This window comes from Typha angustifolia, chromosome 8 (genome assembly GCF_048772165.1).
Source record: "Typha angustifolia cultivar Huaian chromosome 8, ASM4877216v1, whole genome shotgun sequence".
Lineage (NCBI taxonomy): Eukaryota > Viridiplantae > Streptophyta > Magnoliopsida > Poales > Typhaceae > Typha > Typha angustifolia.
The window spans coordinates 4,974,407-4,992,748 of record NC_133246.1 but is presented as its reverse complement, the minus strand read 5'-3'; the positions used below and the strand labels follow the sequence as shown (position 1 = coordinate 4,992,748).

Genomic DNA, 18,342 nt, shown 5'->3' with positions numbered 1-18,342 from the left:
TTTTCATTAACACTATCCGAGAGAAGCATGTGGAAATAAGCATAGTTTAGAAATTTTAGTATAATTATCTCTAATTTTATTTGTGAGGACAAAAATACTTTGGCTTTAGTTGAGGAACTCTTAGCCCACTTCAATTTAGGAATATTTTTTTATATTTTTTTTACTTTATATCACGTTAAAAATAATTTTTATATTCTTAATTTAGAATACTAATACATAGAAGAATAATTATTTTCAAAATAATATCTTAATTGTTAATAAAAAAATATGAATGCCTTCGAAAAATGAGTTTCTCACCAAATTAGCCGTATTTTATATTTTATTTATCTAAATAGATTTTATCTCAAACTTAATATTAAATTAGGTTTATAGCTCTGTAGCCCTAAGTAATTCGGTGTTTACTTCTAGATAAAAATGTTAAAAAATAAAACGATCAATTGTTCAACATTTTATGTTTAGAAAATACTTTCTTTCAATAAAAATGCTGATCATATCGGTGTCTTACTTGATAAGTGCAGATCATTTTGATATGTTAAAAACTCTTCTCCCCTTTCGAATCACTGTGTCGAATCCTTAGAACTCAACACAAGTTAGAGCTAAGATCAAGAAAAATCTTCTGAGTCACAAATAAACCACCGAATCAGAGCCGCAGCCAAATCTAAAGATTTGAGCCCTAGAAAGGGGTCGATAAGATGAAATAGAGTTGATGACCAAAATAGATATATTTTTTAAATTTATTTACCAAAATATATCACCCTCAAATTTAAATCACAAAATGGGTATATTTATATGGTAGCTATAAATATGCTTTAGATAATGCTTCATATCCTTTAACCTAAAAGATCCCATAAGCATTTTAATTAGAGCTATAGTGAAAATAAATCATATTGGGTATTTAAGTTTAGTTGTAGCCTATTTTGATAAATAAAATTTAAAATATAGGTAGTTTGGTGAAAAAAATTACTCGAAGAAGCGCACCTGGATCAGTAATCGGAAACGACGTTCGAAAGCGAACTTTTAATCGGAAAAAGGAAGAAGAAAGCGAGCGAAGGGCTGGGGTTAGGGTTTTGGGTCCTCCTTACTGAGGAGGACGACGACATCTCCTACTCGTCCGTTTGTTCTTTTATAGTTTGTATTTGGAAGTACTAATTGCCTTCTTTAACTGTAGAGAAGAGAGAGAGAAAGATGCAAATGGTATTGAGAGCGGAAGACGCTAAGGAGTGGGTTTATAAAGGAGAAGGAGCAGCGAATCTAATCCTCAGCTATTGTGGCTCTTCGTCAGCTCTGGTAGTTCGATTCGTCTTTCTTAAGTTGGTTTCGATAAATTAATTTTATATTCAGGCAGCTGTGCTTTAGGTGATTCTAAGTTTTTATGCAAATATTTAATACTTGGCAAACTTTTATTGCTTTAAGGAATGTACTTGTGAGGTATTGCGATTCCGAGTTTCATATACTATTTTTCTTAAAAAGAAGAATATCTTCGTGCAGAGAATTTGTTTGCGTCGTGCCAACTTGTATTATGTTTTGTGTAGCTATGTATTCTGCAAGCTATCTTGGAGTACATTGTTCTTTTTTATTGTTGAAAGAAAAGGGGAAATTTCACTCGCACTTGGGGGAATCCTGTGGTTATGATTACGTGCTTTGTGAAACTACGGTTTCTATGTTTTGAGTTATTTCTTTCACCAAAATAAAATTAATGTTGTTCACATGTTGGCAGTTTTTCCAATTTATGTCCTGTTATCTTTGTTACCGTGAGACTGTTAACGTCTTCTCAATTATGATTTGTGAACTATATAACAGCTCAACTCCGCTGATCTTCAATCCTTTTATTCTAACAGCTTGGAAAAGTATTGCGTGTTCAAAAGGTCCCGAGAGACAGAACTGAACCTGCAAATACATGTGTTATACTATCAAAGCATGAACTACTTCTATGGGGAGAGGTTTCTGAAATTGTAGAAGCCTCGTCAAAGGATCACTTGGCGCAAATTTTCTCTGTGCATGTGATGAGTCATTATTTAGGTGCAAAGCATATTGATGGTGGGGTATGGAATATTCTTCTTCTATATATCCATGAGTTTTTTAATCATTAGTTCATTCATTGTGTTTGTTTCAAGTATTTTCACTTGAGGGTACTGTCTTAGAAATTATTTTTGTCAGCATATGGAATATATACAAATATAGATGTGATGTATATGTATTGCATCCTTTTAGACAACATAAGAGGTTGGAAAAGTATTTTGCTTAAATTAGAGTATGTGAGGTACTTCTTGTTCTCCACGAAAGTGCATGAGAATTTGTGGAAGAGAATCATGCCATCCTTTGTACTTTATTTTGCAAGTGAATTGGTCTTCTTTAATTTTATGTAAGGATGGTTGTGCCGAAGATGTTTGCTGTGTCAATACCTAGTCGACACGCCCTTGTGTGTCAATGGCATGCACTGATGTCCTTGGCATACCTCTAATATAGTTTTTAAAGATTTTAATAAATGTTTTTGGTTTGAATATACATATTAAAATCTACACTTGAGTCTTTTATCATTAGATAATATTGTAAATAACCTATTTTATTAAAGATAGAACAATTGTCAAATAGGAACATGTTTTGACATATAATATGATTTAATACATTCATTAATTGGCAATATTTTAATAATTAAAACCGAACCTAGTTGAAAGTAATTAATCTAACATGTTTCTATATCAATTTTGATCCAAGTTGACTCTAGCACTTTACCATATTTACTAGCTTGGTTCCAATATTCGTTATCTCTTATATTTTCAATTGGGTCCAAAGAAGGCATGCAAATTGCACGATTGCATCAGTTGACACGATTGGACCACATCCCTTAGTTAGGTGGGACACAAATATGAATATCTTCTTTATTTAACATGGTGCAAGGGATCGATCTATCAAGGACCATTCTCTATGTGGATTTCTTTAACAGAAAAGTCATCAAATATTATCTCCGTTCGTAACTTTGGGAATTGTTCAAACTTAGTTTTGACCTTAGTAGTCCGTAGGTTTTCATGGAAAAGATGCCTGCTGTTTGAATTTCAAGTGGAGGCAATGCTTTAAATTTCTGAGACATTTTACATGGAACCGAAGCAGTGTCACAAGTTCAAATCTTGCTAGGCCTTTCTATTACTTAAAATATGAAATCTTTATCCATTTAATTCAAATGGAAGTCCTAGGTCTATAAAACTATCTCTTGCCTAGATGAGAGAAAGTGTTAGAATATATAGAAGTAAACCACTTTCTTTTATAGCGCAAGTTTGTAGAGAAGATAATGAATTAACAACACTATTGATTAAGCTTGTCAAACTCATCCTGGTTCTCACAAAACAATGATTGAGTAAAAACAAATACAATTTCTATGGAGGCCTAAATTCTTCATTATGATATATATAAATTGATTAAATTCAATCCATCATTATAGCTTAGTGATTGAGTCTTACCAACTATGCCGGAGATTATGAGTTCAATTCTCCTCATAGATATTGGGGTTGTAGGAACGCTACATATACATTTTTGAATTTGTTGTGGTCCGTTTTTTGAGATGATTATTCCAATTATCTAATCTATATATTGGGAAGGATTTGCCCCTTTGTTTAGCCTATTATCTATAAGCTTGTGATCGATCAAAAACACAAACAAAAAAAAAGATTAAACTCAATCATTGTTTTGATATTCCAATAATAACACTTCTAGTGATCATATTAGTAAACCTTCTTAACTAATCAGATGATTAATTCAAATTATAAAGTTTAACCAATTTTTTTGCTTATAGATGAAAGTAGTGTTTGGTAGTTATGAAGAAACTATATAGAAAATCTATGAATTCCAAAATTTTGCCCTCAACATTACATAGCTTTTGTTAGCAGAAAAGGAGATTTCTAAATTGCACTCCCAGGCCTCTTGAATTCATGTTAGTATTGAAGTATATTAAGCCTTTACTTGTAAATATTTTAGGGAAAATATATTTCACACCACGCCTTTTGACGATTGAATAGCATCTTATTTCTGGATTGGAACTATATTTGGACCTTCATATCCTGATTTCTCTCCACGTCCACTTCCCCAATCACTCTTGCTTCTTCTTGTGCTTGAACTATTATTCAAAAACGATAGCGGATAGGGCTCGTCAGGTAGACTTGAATTTCCAATCTAAGGCATCAGTTAACATTGCGAGATTAGCATAGAGTGAAATGGGGAGTTTGATCATAGGATCCTCAGTACCTATGGAGAGCTATTCAACCATTAAAAATGTCGATAAAATAGCATCAAACAATAGAACATTCCATTCTTTGCAAAACTATAACTTGGTTACCAAGGATGGTCTTATTCCTTTTTTTTAATAAGAATCAATCTTTTCCTTTTTTGCACCTCATCTTTTTGTCCATCAACCGAGCAAAGGGGAATCTACTCCTGCTAGTTTCAGATGGTTTGTTTGTAAACTAGCTGCTATTATTCCCTTAAAGCCTGCCATCATCTATCCTAACACTTTGCTCTCTTGATCTTAGATTAGACTAAGGTAACTTTGGTAAATTTCTATAGATGTTTAACTTAACCTAAAATTTGGTTAAACTTTGTTTGGCACACTAAAGAGTAAAAATACAGTGTTATGTGGGTAAAAACACGAAGATATAGGTGTATTTTAAATAGTGAAAATGCAGGATATGAAATGTAGTACGATTAAATGGTAAGGTTGAAGTTTTTCTGCTTCAGAATGTTTCTAAAAGCTAAAACTTGAAGCTGCTATTAATGTCAGACACACCCTATACTTTTATAATTTAATCTTATGCTTTAGCTCTGTTGCCCTCCTCTAATCACAAAAGACAAATCTGGAATGTGAAAAGCATGTCTAAGTGAAATTCTGCAAATTGTGACAATAAAATCCTTTTTGTACTATTTAAGTTTTTATCTTTATAATAGTGAAAGTTTACCAACTGGGAAATTTCAAACTTGTATTGCAAACCCATTGAAAAATGTGTAATTGCAAATATGCTGTTTAAATTCCTGGATAGGCAATCATATCTGAGATTTAGTCACAGCTTGTCTCCAAGTATTGATCTGCCTTCATAATGAATTAATAGTATTCTCTTCTTCTGTGCAGATTCGTGTCCTTGTGTCTACAGATTTCTTGGAGTTTGTTGAAATTAATGTTCAGAACCACCGTCCTTCTTGTCGAGTTGATGCCACTAAAATTGATACCCTCAGTGATTCTGCACTTCTTATTTCTGACCATTCAGTTTTCACTGGTAAATGCTGATTCCTAGAGCTCTAAATCCTTTTAGACTGCCTGATCTGTTTCAACATCATTATGTAAAACTGTTGACATTCTAAATTCATATCGGAGAATTTAAGAATGCATTATAAATAACAAAGTGGCATTTTCATAAAATCATTGAAGTATATAGGGAATTAATTGGAATGCTCAAATATTTCTGCTTGAAATAACTATAGGAAAAATATCAGTTGTTTTTTTTATTTGATTCTTTATTCTGAAGTAACAAACAGTTCTTCATGTCATAATTGGGTTAGCCATGTACTTCACATGCCTCTAACAATTCAAAATGGAATCATCAAATGATACAACACTGGGATTGTACAGCGCAAAAACTTCATTCTCAATTCTCTGAGAACTTTTATCAGGCTTATACCAATGAATAAAAGTCTTCTGGTTGCTGCAACAAAACTGGGCTAGGGTGATAGCCTGAAAAGACATTTAATATGGAATAAAAGGTATAAAGGGACTCCTTAACCTCACTAATTCCTTCCAATTTAGGTTAATCTGCTCCATCAAGGCCAACTTCTAAGGGCGAAAACAGATCGGATATGGATTGGATAGTGCTTAATTCATATCCGAATCCATATTTTTAGTACAGATATATATATTTGATAGATAGCAAAATTTAAAACCATATCATAATTAAACGAATACAGATAATTTTCGGATAGAGTATCGAATCTTAAAGGATATTGATCGAATTTTAAACAAATTATAATTTTTTATTTAGACATAATTAACACAAAAATATTAAGAGTTTCACAAAAAATAATTTTTTTATATGTCAAATACATATAAAATTAGAAAAATTAATCTCTACAAATAATATATAGCATATCATTAGTAATAATATCAATATTCATTTTAAATAAGCAAACTAAAAATTATAAATTATTCAAAAATATATGCGGGTAAACGGATATCCGATATTTGTATCCGAATCCGAAAACTATATCCGATCCGTATTCAAATCCGTATCCTAGTTTTTTTTCAAAATTCTATCCGTATTTGAATCCGTATCTGAATCGGAAAGGAATTTTTTATCCAAATCCGAACTGAATCGGGTCGAATAGCGGATTAGGTTGGATTTAATCCGACCTATTTTTACCCCTACCAACTTCAGTTCTGACGTTACCTCCTCTTACTACCCTACGAATTGTTGAGCATTGAGTTCCCAGCCGAGGAAATCACTTCACAAAATGCAAGGGAAGGCCATATTTATTGGTCCCTGGTGGTGAAACCATTGTGCCTTTATCACATATATAAAGTTTCATTATTCACTGGCTTCTTGAGAAATTAATTTGATTGTTGGGATAAGTGGATAGCAGAGATTTTTTTTTAAGAAAAAGAAGAAACAGACGATTTATTTTTTAAAAAGGGAAAGAGATGCAGTTTTAGATAAATGTGACAATTGTCCACAGTAGATAGCTGTTTGAGTATTTTATTCTATATCCAGTTTTTTTGTCTATCTCTGCATCTTCACTCCTCGAATGCAGGCATATTGATACTTTCTCGCATTCACTAGTAAGAAAATGTGATGTAGATTGCTATATTGTCAATTTGTAACTAATTTATACCGGTACAACTATAAATTATAAAAAATGAGCTTAAGATGTCACATTTTAATCATGATACGATCATTTTACATTCTTAAAAAGTAAAAATGGAATTAATGAATGCTTCTTATGTAGGGTTTAGATGGTCATGAAATCAAAGTAGGATACATGAAATAAAATTTTCTTGGTTAATTTCTGTTTGGGTCTTTACTCTAAATCTCTAATGCAAGTTGTAGAATGGTAAGTATGTTTGCATGCCCTAAATGGTTAGAGGAAAGAAGAGCCAACTTGTTTTTGTGTGTGTTTCAAGGACATTATTATTCATCTCCAGATTCTGATACTTGTGCACTTCAGCCTTTCATTATCTTTTCTCAAGGGCATCTCGTGACCACATGATTTCGCTTGTTTTATATACCTATTCCTTTTCAAGTCATTTCTTTTCTGATTGACCTGCATTCATCTAATTTGTTATGCTCAACTTTTTAATTAAGATATAATTGTCAGTCTGCAATTTACTCATAAATTGCTGCTTATGGCACAGTGATGTTGCAATAGTCATTGAATATATTGTTCATGTGATTGGTTACTATATAGTATAACTAGCATGATCTTTTTTTTCTCATAATATATTCAGTGTTTCATCTCAGGTACTCCTAGAGACAGTGTCTGCATAGCAGTAGAAATAAAGGTTGGTGTCCCTAATATTGTCTTCACTGCTGTAGATTTTGTTTTACTTTGCCTTTGATTTGTTCATTTTGTGATCCACTGCCTATTCACATGTTCAATTGCATCAGCCTAAATGCGGATTTCTCCCATCTTCAGAATACATATCCAAGGCAAATTGTATCAAGAAATGTGTTACTCGATACAGGATGCATCAACTCCTTAAACTTCACCATGGAGAGGTCCATAATTCTTCACAATATAGTGAACAAAACTGAAGCAGTACATTTTTCCATGCTATTTATAGTCTATCAGCAGAAGAATTTTAATACTATAGCAGTTTCCCTTTTCTTGAATGTTTTGCCAAGTTAGCTAGGTTTTGTACTCACCATGTTCTTATCCATCTTCGCAGATATTAAAGACAAGTGAGTATGACCCACTTGATCTGTTCTCTAGATCGAAAGAGAGAATACATCACGCCATCAAGGCATTATTCTCTACTCCACAAAACAACTTCCGTGTTTTCTTGAATGGCTCTCTCGTATTTGGAGGGATGGGAGGTGGCATGGACACTATTCAATCCCAAGAAGTCGACAAGAACTTTGAAGATTTGATCAGTGTCACTGGCCTACAGATACCTAGCTTTCTTGAGCTTGTTGGGGATGCAATATTTGACTCTGGTGTCCTAGATCGACTTCTAGCCACTCAAAATCTGGATATTCTTGATATTGAGGGAGCAATTCATGCATATTATGATGTTGTTTCTCAGCCCTGCTTGGTTTGCAAAAATATCACGGATATTGAACTGTTGCATCAGTATTCTTATCTTCATTCCCTTCCTCAAGAGAAGAAACTGAAAATTGCTCGAGAATATCTGATAGCTGCGACGGCAAAGGACTGTAGCCTGATGATCAGCTTTAGACCTAGAGAGAATGGAATCATGGTTTCAGAGTGTAATTCAGTATTTCTTAAATCATTGAACCAAATCTACGAGTACAAGGTATCTCTTGTTTTAATTTCTCGTGCAACTTGGGCTTTTTTGATATATAATGCACCAGAATTAGCATCTTCAGGACCTATTATTGAGCTTTGTGTTCTTATCATTTGTATATCTAAGCACATCTATATGTGTTTATGCATATTGGTTAATATATCTGGTGTCTGATATTAAATGATTCTCTTTCTTTTCTGGTAGGTTATTGTTTTTGTGGTATGATAAATTTCTCTTTTAATAAAACAATAGTGAAAGTTGAATTTTTTAGGATAGTTATTATCAGGAAGTTTTAGTGTGTCATTAGAAACTTTTTTATGATAAATCTGTTAACTAGGAAGATTAGTACAGGCTGTCATATGCTGATATATTCTTTCCCTATTCTTTCTAAAAGTTAGCTTCCAACTGCAGGCGTATTTCATTGACCTTGATATGAAACCCCTCGAGAAGATGATATATTACTACAAGTTAGATCAGAAGATAGTGAATTTTTATAAGAGCACTTCGGCATGCAGTTCTACAATTGGAGATAATAGTGAAAAGAAGATTCAATATCCAGACTCCTGAAGTGACGCGACATCTAGCACTGTTCTTATAGTTGAAATACTGTGGTATGTCATCTTCTGTTCTTGTAGGCTTACTCAGCAAAGTATATAAGTGATACACATAATTTCAATGGGCAAAAACTGCATTATCTAATGACATCCTTAATTTGGAAAATTATCTATTTCGTGCATCTATCTATCTAATACTCACTCATGTCATTACACTCCTTGACTCATTTTTCTTTTTCAAAATTTTCAAACAATTCTTTTTTAATTATAATATTTTTTTCCCTCACCTTCTCGCTAATGCTTAGATCCTTGCCATTAGAAAGCCTTTGTATGGTTCTTGTTGCATGAAATATATTATTGAAAGCCAAACAGTCAAGATTGTTTCACGAAACAGCTCTATTTTATTTATTTATTTTACTTGAGACTTGAGATAAATGATTTTCTGGTGTTCCGTTTAAACCGTTAGGTACCAGTGGGATTCAAACCTGCGAATGCTCATTTGGCATTAGTGAACAAACAGTTGATTTTCTAAGTGGCTTAACACATTTGGGCTTTGGATCATGAACTATTTTAAATGCTTGTTTTGCATTCTCTGCTAATTGGCTGGAGACGGCTAGCTTTAAGGAAGGCATTGATGTGCAACCCAAACAAAGGTGAAATCTCTAGCCATTATTGCTAATACGTTTTTGGCAAAGTTGGAATACCCGGAACACTGTTAACTTCTTCTCTAAGAAGCCTTTATCTGATCATGGCATTAATTCCACCATCATTTGCATTGTAGAAGCAATTACCTGCACCCACTTTTCTCTCCATCAGAATCCTCTTACGAGATCTAATTCGGGTCAGATTGAACTTGCCTCAAAACTCAGATGGGGCCAACTCTGAGTTTTATGTTTACGATCATCTAATGGGTCGATTATTTCTGCAGATCGGAGGCGAGAAAGGTCTGCAACTACTCGAGTAAGCTGCGGTGTTTCAGCATGAACCAGGTTCACAGAGAAGCAAATCAAGCATTAATTTGGCTGGCCTGGCCTGCTTCGCAAAAGAATATACTTACACTTTTATGTTTCCTATGGAAATAATATGCCCATAATGATTGTTTTGTCGGTACTTACTGTTTTTTGTTTGCGATGGAAATATGCCCACAATGATTTTTCATCTTTCTGGGGGTAAAAACTAAAAAGGAATCGTAACTCCTGTCTTATCGGAGCTGAGCTACGAGCAGGATAACCGGGCCGGAAAACGATCTGCCCGTATTGTTCGTTACTAAACTGGGGACAGGGCCGGGAGATTTTATCACCACTAATTGCAATAGAAATGAGTGCTAACAAGAGGCCACGAGAAGAAGTGCAATTTGTCTAATGATTGGTCCTAATAGCAGTTGGATCCAACACTAACAACCCCATAGCTGTCGTTTCCCGCGAAAGGAGAACCGGAAAGAACCAACACTGCTGTTAAATTAATCCACCCTCTCCCACAGCGGCGCTTCCAAGCTTTCTTGATCTCAGCCATGACCAGTAAGGCTAAGGCGTTCGTCGTGTTCCTCGGCGGCCTCCTCTTCGTCCTCCTCCGACGAACTGCAGATGCCTCCCCGGAGCTCCGGGTGGGGTATTACAACTCCACCTGCCCGAAAGCCGAAGAAACCGTACGCCGCGTAGTAGTAGACTGGCACAGGAAGGACCCGAAGGTCGGCGCCGGCCTCCTCCGCTTACATTTCCATGACTGCTTCGTTAGAGTAAGTACGAGGCAATGCCAAAGTTGTATATATATATTATATTTTTGGATAATGATAATTGAATTTGTTGGTAATCTCAGGGATGTGAAGCATCCATCCTGCTGGATGAGACCGCCTCCGGGGATACCTGGGTGGAGAAGTCGGAATTCACCAATTCCGGCACCCTCAACGGCCTCGAGACCATCGACGCCGCAAAGTCCGCCCTCGAGTCCGACTGCCCCGACACCGTATCCTGCGCGGACATTCTGGCGTTCGCCGCCCGCGACGCCATCGTACTCGCAGGGTTCGAGGACTATGCCGTCCCATCCGGCCGCCGCGACGGCAACTCCTCCTGGCCGGGCGACGTTGGAACAAGCATCCCGCAGCCGATGAAGCCCAACGGCGACATCCAGCTTCTGACCGAGCTTTTCCACGAGAAAGGGTTCTCGCTGAGAGAGATAGCCGTGCTCTCCGGCGCCCACTCCATCGGCGGCGCCCACTGCATCAATTTCGACACGCGGGAGGACGTAGTAAACGGGAAAAGCAGCGTGGATGTACAGCGGGACGATACTCTCCTAGATTACACCGATGGACCTGAACCTCATATTCCTACTGACGCGAACTACACTAGAGCCCTCAAGAAGATGTGCCAAGGACGACGGAGTGGTGAAGGGGATGAAGAAGATCTGGGCCCCAAGGTGGACTTCGATCCAGTGTCGCCGCTGAAGCTGGACAACTCCTACTACATCAGGCTGCAGAGGGGGCAGGGGCTGCTCATGTCGGACAACACTCTGATGGAGGACGAGGTGACGAGGGCGGCAGTGAATGAGATGGCGAAGGATCAACGCCTGTGGGAGAGGGAGTTCATCGAGGCCATGATCAAGCTCGGGAAGATGGAGGTGCTCGTCGGCGCCGACGGAGAGATCAGGAAGAACTGCAGATTTATCAACAAATGAAGAGAAAGCTGCTGCTGCTGTCTGTCTGTCAGCTTAATTCAATGTTCTGAGGCAGTAATATTATGTAGCATGAAGGGAATGTTTATACGTAGACCTCTTCTTAATTCGTATCTATCTATCTATCTATCTTTCTAAAGTATATATATATATATATATATATATATCGATTATATACTTAAGGATAACGAGTTCTTTTACATATAACCCTCAAATTGTTTATTTATTTACATATATATTCTTTTAAATATGATAAATTATCTTAGTAATTCATCAAATAAAAGATTTATATACTCTAACTTAGAGTAGTATATATATATATATGAATAATGGTATTGATTTCTTTTCCTAGTTAACTTGATGAAGGTATTATTAAATTCTTTCTCTTCCATTATTTTTTAATTACTTATATATACTTGAGAGAGTTTAAGACTGATGTAAACTAAATTTAATAACAGATAGAAATAGAGAATCAAATTTAAATTAAATCTATCTTTTATAAAAATAAAAAATTAAATTTAAATTATTTAGTATTAAATAATATTTTTTATAATTAAAATTATATATATTATAATAATATTTAAAAAATAAATCTTAACGAAAGAAAAGATCGGTACCGGAAAACCAAAGTATAAAAACTAGCTATTATAAACCGTTGGATTAAAATTATAAATAGAGGAGCATTGAAATATTGGACTTATATGTGATGTCAAATATTTATCCAAATGTTCTCCGGCTTGTTCTGGGATAATCTCCTGCTAATTCAAGGATTGCAATGGATGAACTAAAACAATTACCACATATATGAAACACCATATATACCTTTGTCATCTCATGCAAGCGTTGGATTACACGTCCTGCAATGAGCCATCATCTGTCCTTCCATGGAAAATTTACAGAAGGCCAATTAAATGGAACAAAATCAAAGAACATGAAGAAAATAATGTAATGAATGAATTGCTTCTATGAACTGGAGTAGGCCTTTTTACATGTAGTTGTCATATAAAAAAGAACCCTGTTGACACACACTCCAACGTAAAAGCAGACAAACTTCCTACCATTAGCAGCAAAACATTCAGAGTGTTCAAGCAAAATTCCTGTATACCGTTCACATAGCGTTCTAGTGATCTTGATTACCTTTATTGTCTCGCTTGAACGAAAAGTCAGGGCATACTAATCTATTAAGAACTTCGAATCAAGGGGTACAAAAGACATACAATTCAATGCATTGCATGCACGTACGAGTTACAGGAGTGAAACAAAAGATAAGTACACTGGGTGATCAAACTTAAATATTAAAGACCACTGAAGAATTTCAAGAAGTCTTCAAATGTCTCTCCATGCCTTATTTTCACCACCGATCCATTGTCCACCTGTAAGATAAGGCAAAATTAGAATTAAATATAGCAAGCTTAATCAATCTGAGAAGCCAAGACAGAGACGACAATTTGCTATAGACTAACTAACATCCGTACCCAATATTCAGGAGGTCGCATTTTGAGGTTGTAAGTAGAAGCCATGCTCATGCAATATGCACCAGCATCATGAACAACTAAGCCAGCTCCCTAAAATATAAGACCAACTGACCGTTAGGAGCAGTAAAAATGTTTTAACTACTAGAACATATGGAGAGAATAAAAACCTTGGCTGGTGTTGGGAGCTCTCTGTCCTTCCCTAGAAAATCTGCAGACTCACAAACAGGTCCAACCACATCAAAGGTAGAAACTTCTGCATCAGAAGAGGGAGGAGAAACCAGTTCTATGTGCTGCACCAAAAGAATCACAGTAGACCCATGTGAGAAACTCTCATAGTAAGATGTAACTGGATCAATAATTCTTCTGTACGAATGAAAAGATAGGGCCCAGGATCTTTATCACTTTTGAAAGAGTACAATATAATTTCAAAATGACGGTTTCTTGGAGGGCTCGCGGAATCCAACTTGGTAAAGATCTTTGTCTAAGCCATTCTCAAGAGAGAGAAACTCTTTATCAAACAATCACCTTTACTGAGATTGTTCTTATTTTTTTATGAAAAATTAGTTTTCTTGTTTCTCTTTACTTATGATCCAAGGAGATGATCATTGATATTTGTGATCCTCTTGTTTTGCTTGAGAAGAATTTGTTAAGCCTATTATTGTTAATTATAGTAGAGATTTGAGATGATCTTAGTCCCGTAATTTTTTCCTCACAATTTTTTCATGTAAATTGCTTGTCTTTGATTGTGATTTATTTGCTTACTTTTAATTGTTGTTAACTCATTGTATCTGCATAAAGATAAGAAAGTTGGTATCTTGATTAATGTAGTCCCAGCCCTACTATGTATATGAGCATGGGCATTGAGGGCATTCTTCAACTGCTTGTCTTTGATAGTAGTTTGTTTGTTTACTTTTGATTGTTGTTAACTTATTCTATTTGACAAATGTAGGAAAATTGGTATCTGAATTTGGGGCTCTTTCCTAACACTTTTTCAGAGAAATGGTTTTTGGAATACATTTGTCAGGTCCCATCCCTACTAATGTGTATGAGCATAGGCATTGAGGGCATTCTTCGACTCCTTCCTAATATGTTGACTTGAAAGATTATGAATTTTAACATTACTACCAGCTTCTCCTTGATCATCACAGCTATTATAAGAGTTACTATCAAAAAAGTAAAAGCCTTAGATAATAGATCTTCATACTTCTTGAATGATCCTATCTATCAGGGTATATTCAACAAAAATGTGAATTCTGCATGTGTGATGCTCTCCACCATTTCACAGTAATCCTAGGCCAAGTCATGCTTCAACATTCTGCAATTCAGATTGCCTAAAACTAGATAATTGCAAATGCAGGATTCAATATTATGTGCCAAACAACCAAGTTATGCATTCCTTTTTCACTAAATAGCCAAGATTGTAATCTTTTGAAATGTCTCTAAACCATATGAGCATTCCAAGATTTTATTAGTGACAACCAGAAACCAATATCATGTCAACAATTCAAGCTAAATTATTAATTCCAAAGCCATAACGCTAGAAAACGAACTCAACTATACTTTCTTAACTATTCATACAAATGATGTCTTAGAGATCTAGCTAGTATTATATAATTTCTTGATATAGATATGATATCCTTCAGAACTAAATAGATCAGTGGAGAACTATTAAGAAAAAAAATGCATAAACCAACAAATACTGCTGATTCTTAGTATTAAGAAAAAAATGCATAAACCAAGGAATACTGGTGATTCCTAGTAGCAACTAGCAAGCTTCCATTATATTACCTGATATGCTCCATATAAACTAGGACGAATGAGCTCTGCCATGCTACCATCAACAACGACGAAATTTTTTGTGCCGTTGGTTTTGACACCAGTCACCTTATTAACCAAGCAGCATGTATTGGCGATAAGTGATCTCCCAGGCTCAATGATTAGAGTCAGATCTCGAGAGAGAACCAATTCCCGCACCTACATGTGCACCACAATTTAATGAATTATAGCAGGAAGAATAAAGGAGCATGCTACAATGTCTCAGTTACTTTTTTGTGCATGCCTGAAAATTTTAACTGAAAAATATACTTACATGAGTAAAAGAATATGACCTACATATAAGGTGAAGCCACTAGCATGTATATTGAGAAGGAGGGGGTAGGAGTACAATTAAAGCATGCTAAAGAAACTCAACATAGACATTGAGCTTACAGTATTGATAAGATCCATGGGAGTTGGAAGGACTGCATCTGTGTGATAGTAATCTATTCCCAAACCACCTCCTATATTCAAATACTCCAATTCGAAACCTTGCGCTCTAATTTCATCAATGTAATTCACCATAAGAATTGCAGCATCCCTGAAAATGTCCACCTATGCCAATACAAATAACCAATCAGACACATATGCAGAAATAAATAACTTCTAGATCAAATTTGTGCATCTTTTAACTCGCTTTCCTAATATAGCATCAGGACCTCACAGCAACTGTTTATTAAAATTGTTCAGTAAGAGATAATGTACAACTATCTGTTAGAGAGCCTCCTTCTACAGGCAGAATATGGTTGTCTTTGCATGAACACATCAGAATCACCGGGAGAATGAATCCCCCCATTTGGAGTAACTCAGTGAGACCGGCAGGCCCATTAAGAAATAAGGTCCGTCATAAATCTAAACAGAAGCAAAAGTGCAAAACGAAATTGCAACCTGACTCTGATTTATCTAAAGCTTGTTAGAAACATACACAAAGATCAAGCATGAACAAAATGGCAAGTAAGCGGTCTCAGGGTAAAACATAGATCGTCTCTTGTGAAACAACTAACAAGAGAGATTGATACTCAAGTGAAGAGCTACTGTTATAGATTGAAGAAAAGCAAGCAACCTCTTGCTTCCAAAAACAGCAGATTATTGTTGTCAATAATGAAATATTAGTGTTCTACAACCTACTGAGAGCTCTAAACTGAAAGACAGACAAAGATGGTACCTTCGTAATAGTAGATCCCAAATGACAATGAGCTCCAACAAGCTTGATTTCATTGGCGTGGGACTTGATAGCATCCAAAAACCACTGTAGTTTTTCATTTCGAATACCAAACTTGGATGTCTTGTTTCCAGTGGCAACATAAGGATGAACCTATTAAACAACAGATCAGATGAAATCTTAGAGCCAACTGAACCAAGAATTTCTGAGAAGATTGGAAGATATCTTACAATCTCAATTTTGACAGGAAAAGGAGTAAACTATATAAAAAAATTATATTTATGCAGGACAGATCAACTTAATTTATGATATGCTCCCAAGTTCTGCAACTCCATAATTAGATTATCCAGGAAGAAATGCTAGTTATATTGCTCCAGAAGCTTAGCCTACTTTCGTTTGCTTAACAAGTTGAATATTTTCTCTATTTGATAGCACATAAAACAATAGAACAATAAAAAAATTCATGCAAGCACATACAATATTAGTGAGTGCATTAAAGCGTGTAAAAGAATAATCCCACAAATGCAAAGAGCATGAAAAGTATTTAAAGTGAACTGGGGCTTTTTCTGACAATGTCAGCCTATAAAAGTGTCAACCGTTAAGCTGGTACTTGTTAACCCAGAGTATCTAGTAAGGTCAGAAATAACAGGTGCAGAAAAGTTTGAAAGTTCCCAAGAAACAAAGGTGCTTCATCCTATTATCCATTTAATTTAGTAGGTTTATATTTTGGAGATATTAAGGATGCCAAAATTCTAATGCGATGTGAGCTTCACATTAATCTAGCAAGAAGGCCTGTCGTACCTGCGGATCCACATCAGGGTTTATCCTCAGTAAAACTGGAACTTTCTTTCCTACAATTCTCGCAGCAGTGACAATGTTCTCCAAGTCGAATTCACTATCTATGTTTACAAATACTCCTTCCTGAGCAGCTAAAATAAGGTCTTCCAACTGCTTCCCATTTCCATTGAATATACACCTGATCTTCAAAACAAAAATTGAACATGTTAACCGTGACAAGCACAGATTAAATAACCATTTTGAAGAAGTATGAAAAGAAAAATATCTAATTTGATCGAGGTTCTGATATACGATCGAGTCGGACCAATCTAGCACAAAATAGCAATACATAGATTAACTCAAAGGGTGGAAAACTACGGTCTCACCTCGCGGGATCGAATCCAGCACGAAGAGCGAGACGGAGCTCGTTCCCGCTCACCAGAACAGCTCCGCACCCGAGCCCCCTGAGGTGCTCCAAGATCTTGAGGTTGTTGTTGGCCTTGATCGCGTACCCTACGATCGACCTCAGCCCCTCGAGCGCCTCGCGGTAGGACTCGTAGTTGCGGGTGATCTGCGCTTTGCTGTAGAGGTAGAAGGGGCTGCGCTCCGCCGCCGCCATGGCATCTTCAACTCGGATGCCCTCGCAGTAGAGGAACCCGTCGGAGGACTTCGAGAAGCAGTGGCGAGGAGGCGCCGCGGCGGCCGTCGGCGGCGGGGAGTCGGAGATGATGGCTCGGAGAGATAGGGCCTTGAAACGGGAGGGGGAAGGGAAGGCAAGTGATGGCTTGGAGAAGGAGACGGAGAGCAATGGGCGAGGGATAGGGTTTTGGAAGGGTTTGGAGAGAGGAGGAGGGCGAGAGACGAGTTGGGCGGCCGCCATTTCTTCGGGAACGAAGTTGAGGGATTAGGAATCAGTGGGATTTTATATGGAGAGAGAGAGAGAGAGAGAGAGAGAGAGAGAGAGAGAGAGAGAGAGTATGAGGAGAGTGTCTAATAAACTACGGAATAATTACACAAAGACCCTGCCCAAATCCCATATATATTTGTCACAAAATAATATTTTTTCTTAAAAGAAATTTCTCTAAAATTAAAATAATTAAAACATTTTCCAAATTTTGTCTAGTGCTTATACTTAAAATGGCTTAGGTAATAATTTGAACAAATCACTTGTTTTTTGAGAGAGCAACTTGATTTTTTATCAACACAAATAGAATTAATCCATGAATAAATTAGTAGCCGAAAGTTTTGTCTATCTTATGTTCTTATTCGATTGGTCATTAAACTATTTAGAATGTCGAGTTAATTCGGATACACTATCTGATATATGTCGATACATCGATTATGTGCCTCCAATATCAAATGTGTGAAATCAAAGTATTAATGCAAATCTAAAAG

General features: G+C 36.0%; 2 protein-coding genes across 7 annotated transcripts; one reads left to right on the top strand and one right to left on the bottom strand.

Annotated features, from left to right (window-relative positions):
* The first annotated feature begins 939 nt into the window (after positions 1–939).
* Positions 940–11,860, top strand: LOC140765857 (inositol-pentakisphosphate 2-kinase IPK1-like). Of its 6 annotated transcripts, none has more exons than XR_012105237.1 (10): positions 940–1,058; positions 1,169–1,287; positions 1,839–2,042; positions 5,114–5,258; positions 7,491–7,531; positions 7,638–7,748; positions 7,919–8,506; positions 8,909–9,108; positions 9,518–9,704; positions 9,980–10,561. XR_012105237.1 is itself a non-coding variant. In XM_073105140.1 (8 exons), exons 1-7 carry the CDS (start codon positions 1,186–1,188, stop codon positions 9,062–9,064), a joined length of 1,347 nt encoding a protein of 448 aa, XP_072961241.1. In that variant the 5' UTR covers positions 957–1,185; the 3' UTR covers positions 9,065–9,108; positions 9,980–10,560. The 6 variants fall into 6 exon arrangements, 2 of the variants coding, with proteins under 2 accessions (XP_072961241.1, XP_072961243.1); XR_012105236.1 differs by adding an exon at positions 9,833–9,892 and having other exon boundaries at positions 957–1,287; XR_012105235.1 differs by having other exon boundaries at positions 957–1,287.
* A 939-nt stretch (positions 11,861–12,799) lies between these two features.
* Positions 12,800–17,893, bottom strand: LOC140765896 (probable diaminopimelate decarboxylase, chloroplastic). The gene is made up of 8 exons (XM_073105199.1): positions 17,334–17,893; positions 16,972–17,146; positions 16,174–16,323; positions 15,402–15,563; positions 14,982–15,167; positions 13,361–13,483; positions 13,194–13,283; positions 12,800–13,091 (listed from the first exon to the last, which is right to left on the bottom strand). The coding sequence occupies exons 1-8, from the start codon at positions 17,825–17,827 to the stop codon at positions 13,014–13,016; spliced, it is 1,458 nt and encodes a 485-aa protein (XP_072961300.1). The 5' UTR covers positions 17,828–17,893; the 3' UTR covers positions 12,800–13,013.
* Between the last annotated feature and the right edge of the window lie 449 nt (positions 17,894–18,342).

Coding starts and splice junctions, on each gene's coding strand:
- LOC140765857 (XM_073105140.1), top strand. CDS start 1,186: ATGCAAATGGTATTGAGAGCGGAAGACGCTAAGGAGTGGGTTTATAAA. Junction 1,288..1,838: donor GTGGCTCTTCGTCAGCTCTG/GTAGTTCGATTC, acceptor TTATTCTAACAG/CTTGGAAAAGTATTGCGTGT. Junction 8,507..8,908: donor ACCAAATCTACGAGTACAAG/GTATCTCTTGTT, acceptor TTCCAACTGCAG/GCGTATTTCATTGACCTTGA.
- LOC140765896 (XM_073105199.1), bottom strand. CDS start 17,827: ATGGCGGCCGCCCAACTCGTCTCTCGCCCTCCTCCTCTCTCCAAACCC. Junction 15,564..16,173: donor TGGGATCTACTATTACGAAG/GTACCATCTTTG, acceptor GTATTGGCATAG/GTGGACATTTTCAGGGATGC. Junction 13,484..14,981: donor GTTTATATGGAGCATATCAG/GTAATATAATGG, acceptor CTTTTGGTGCAG/CACATAGAACTGGTTTCTCC.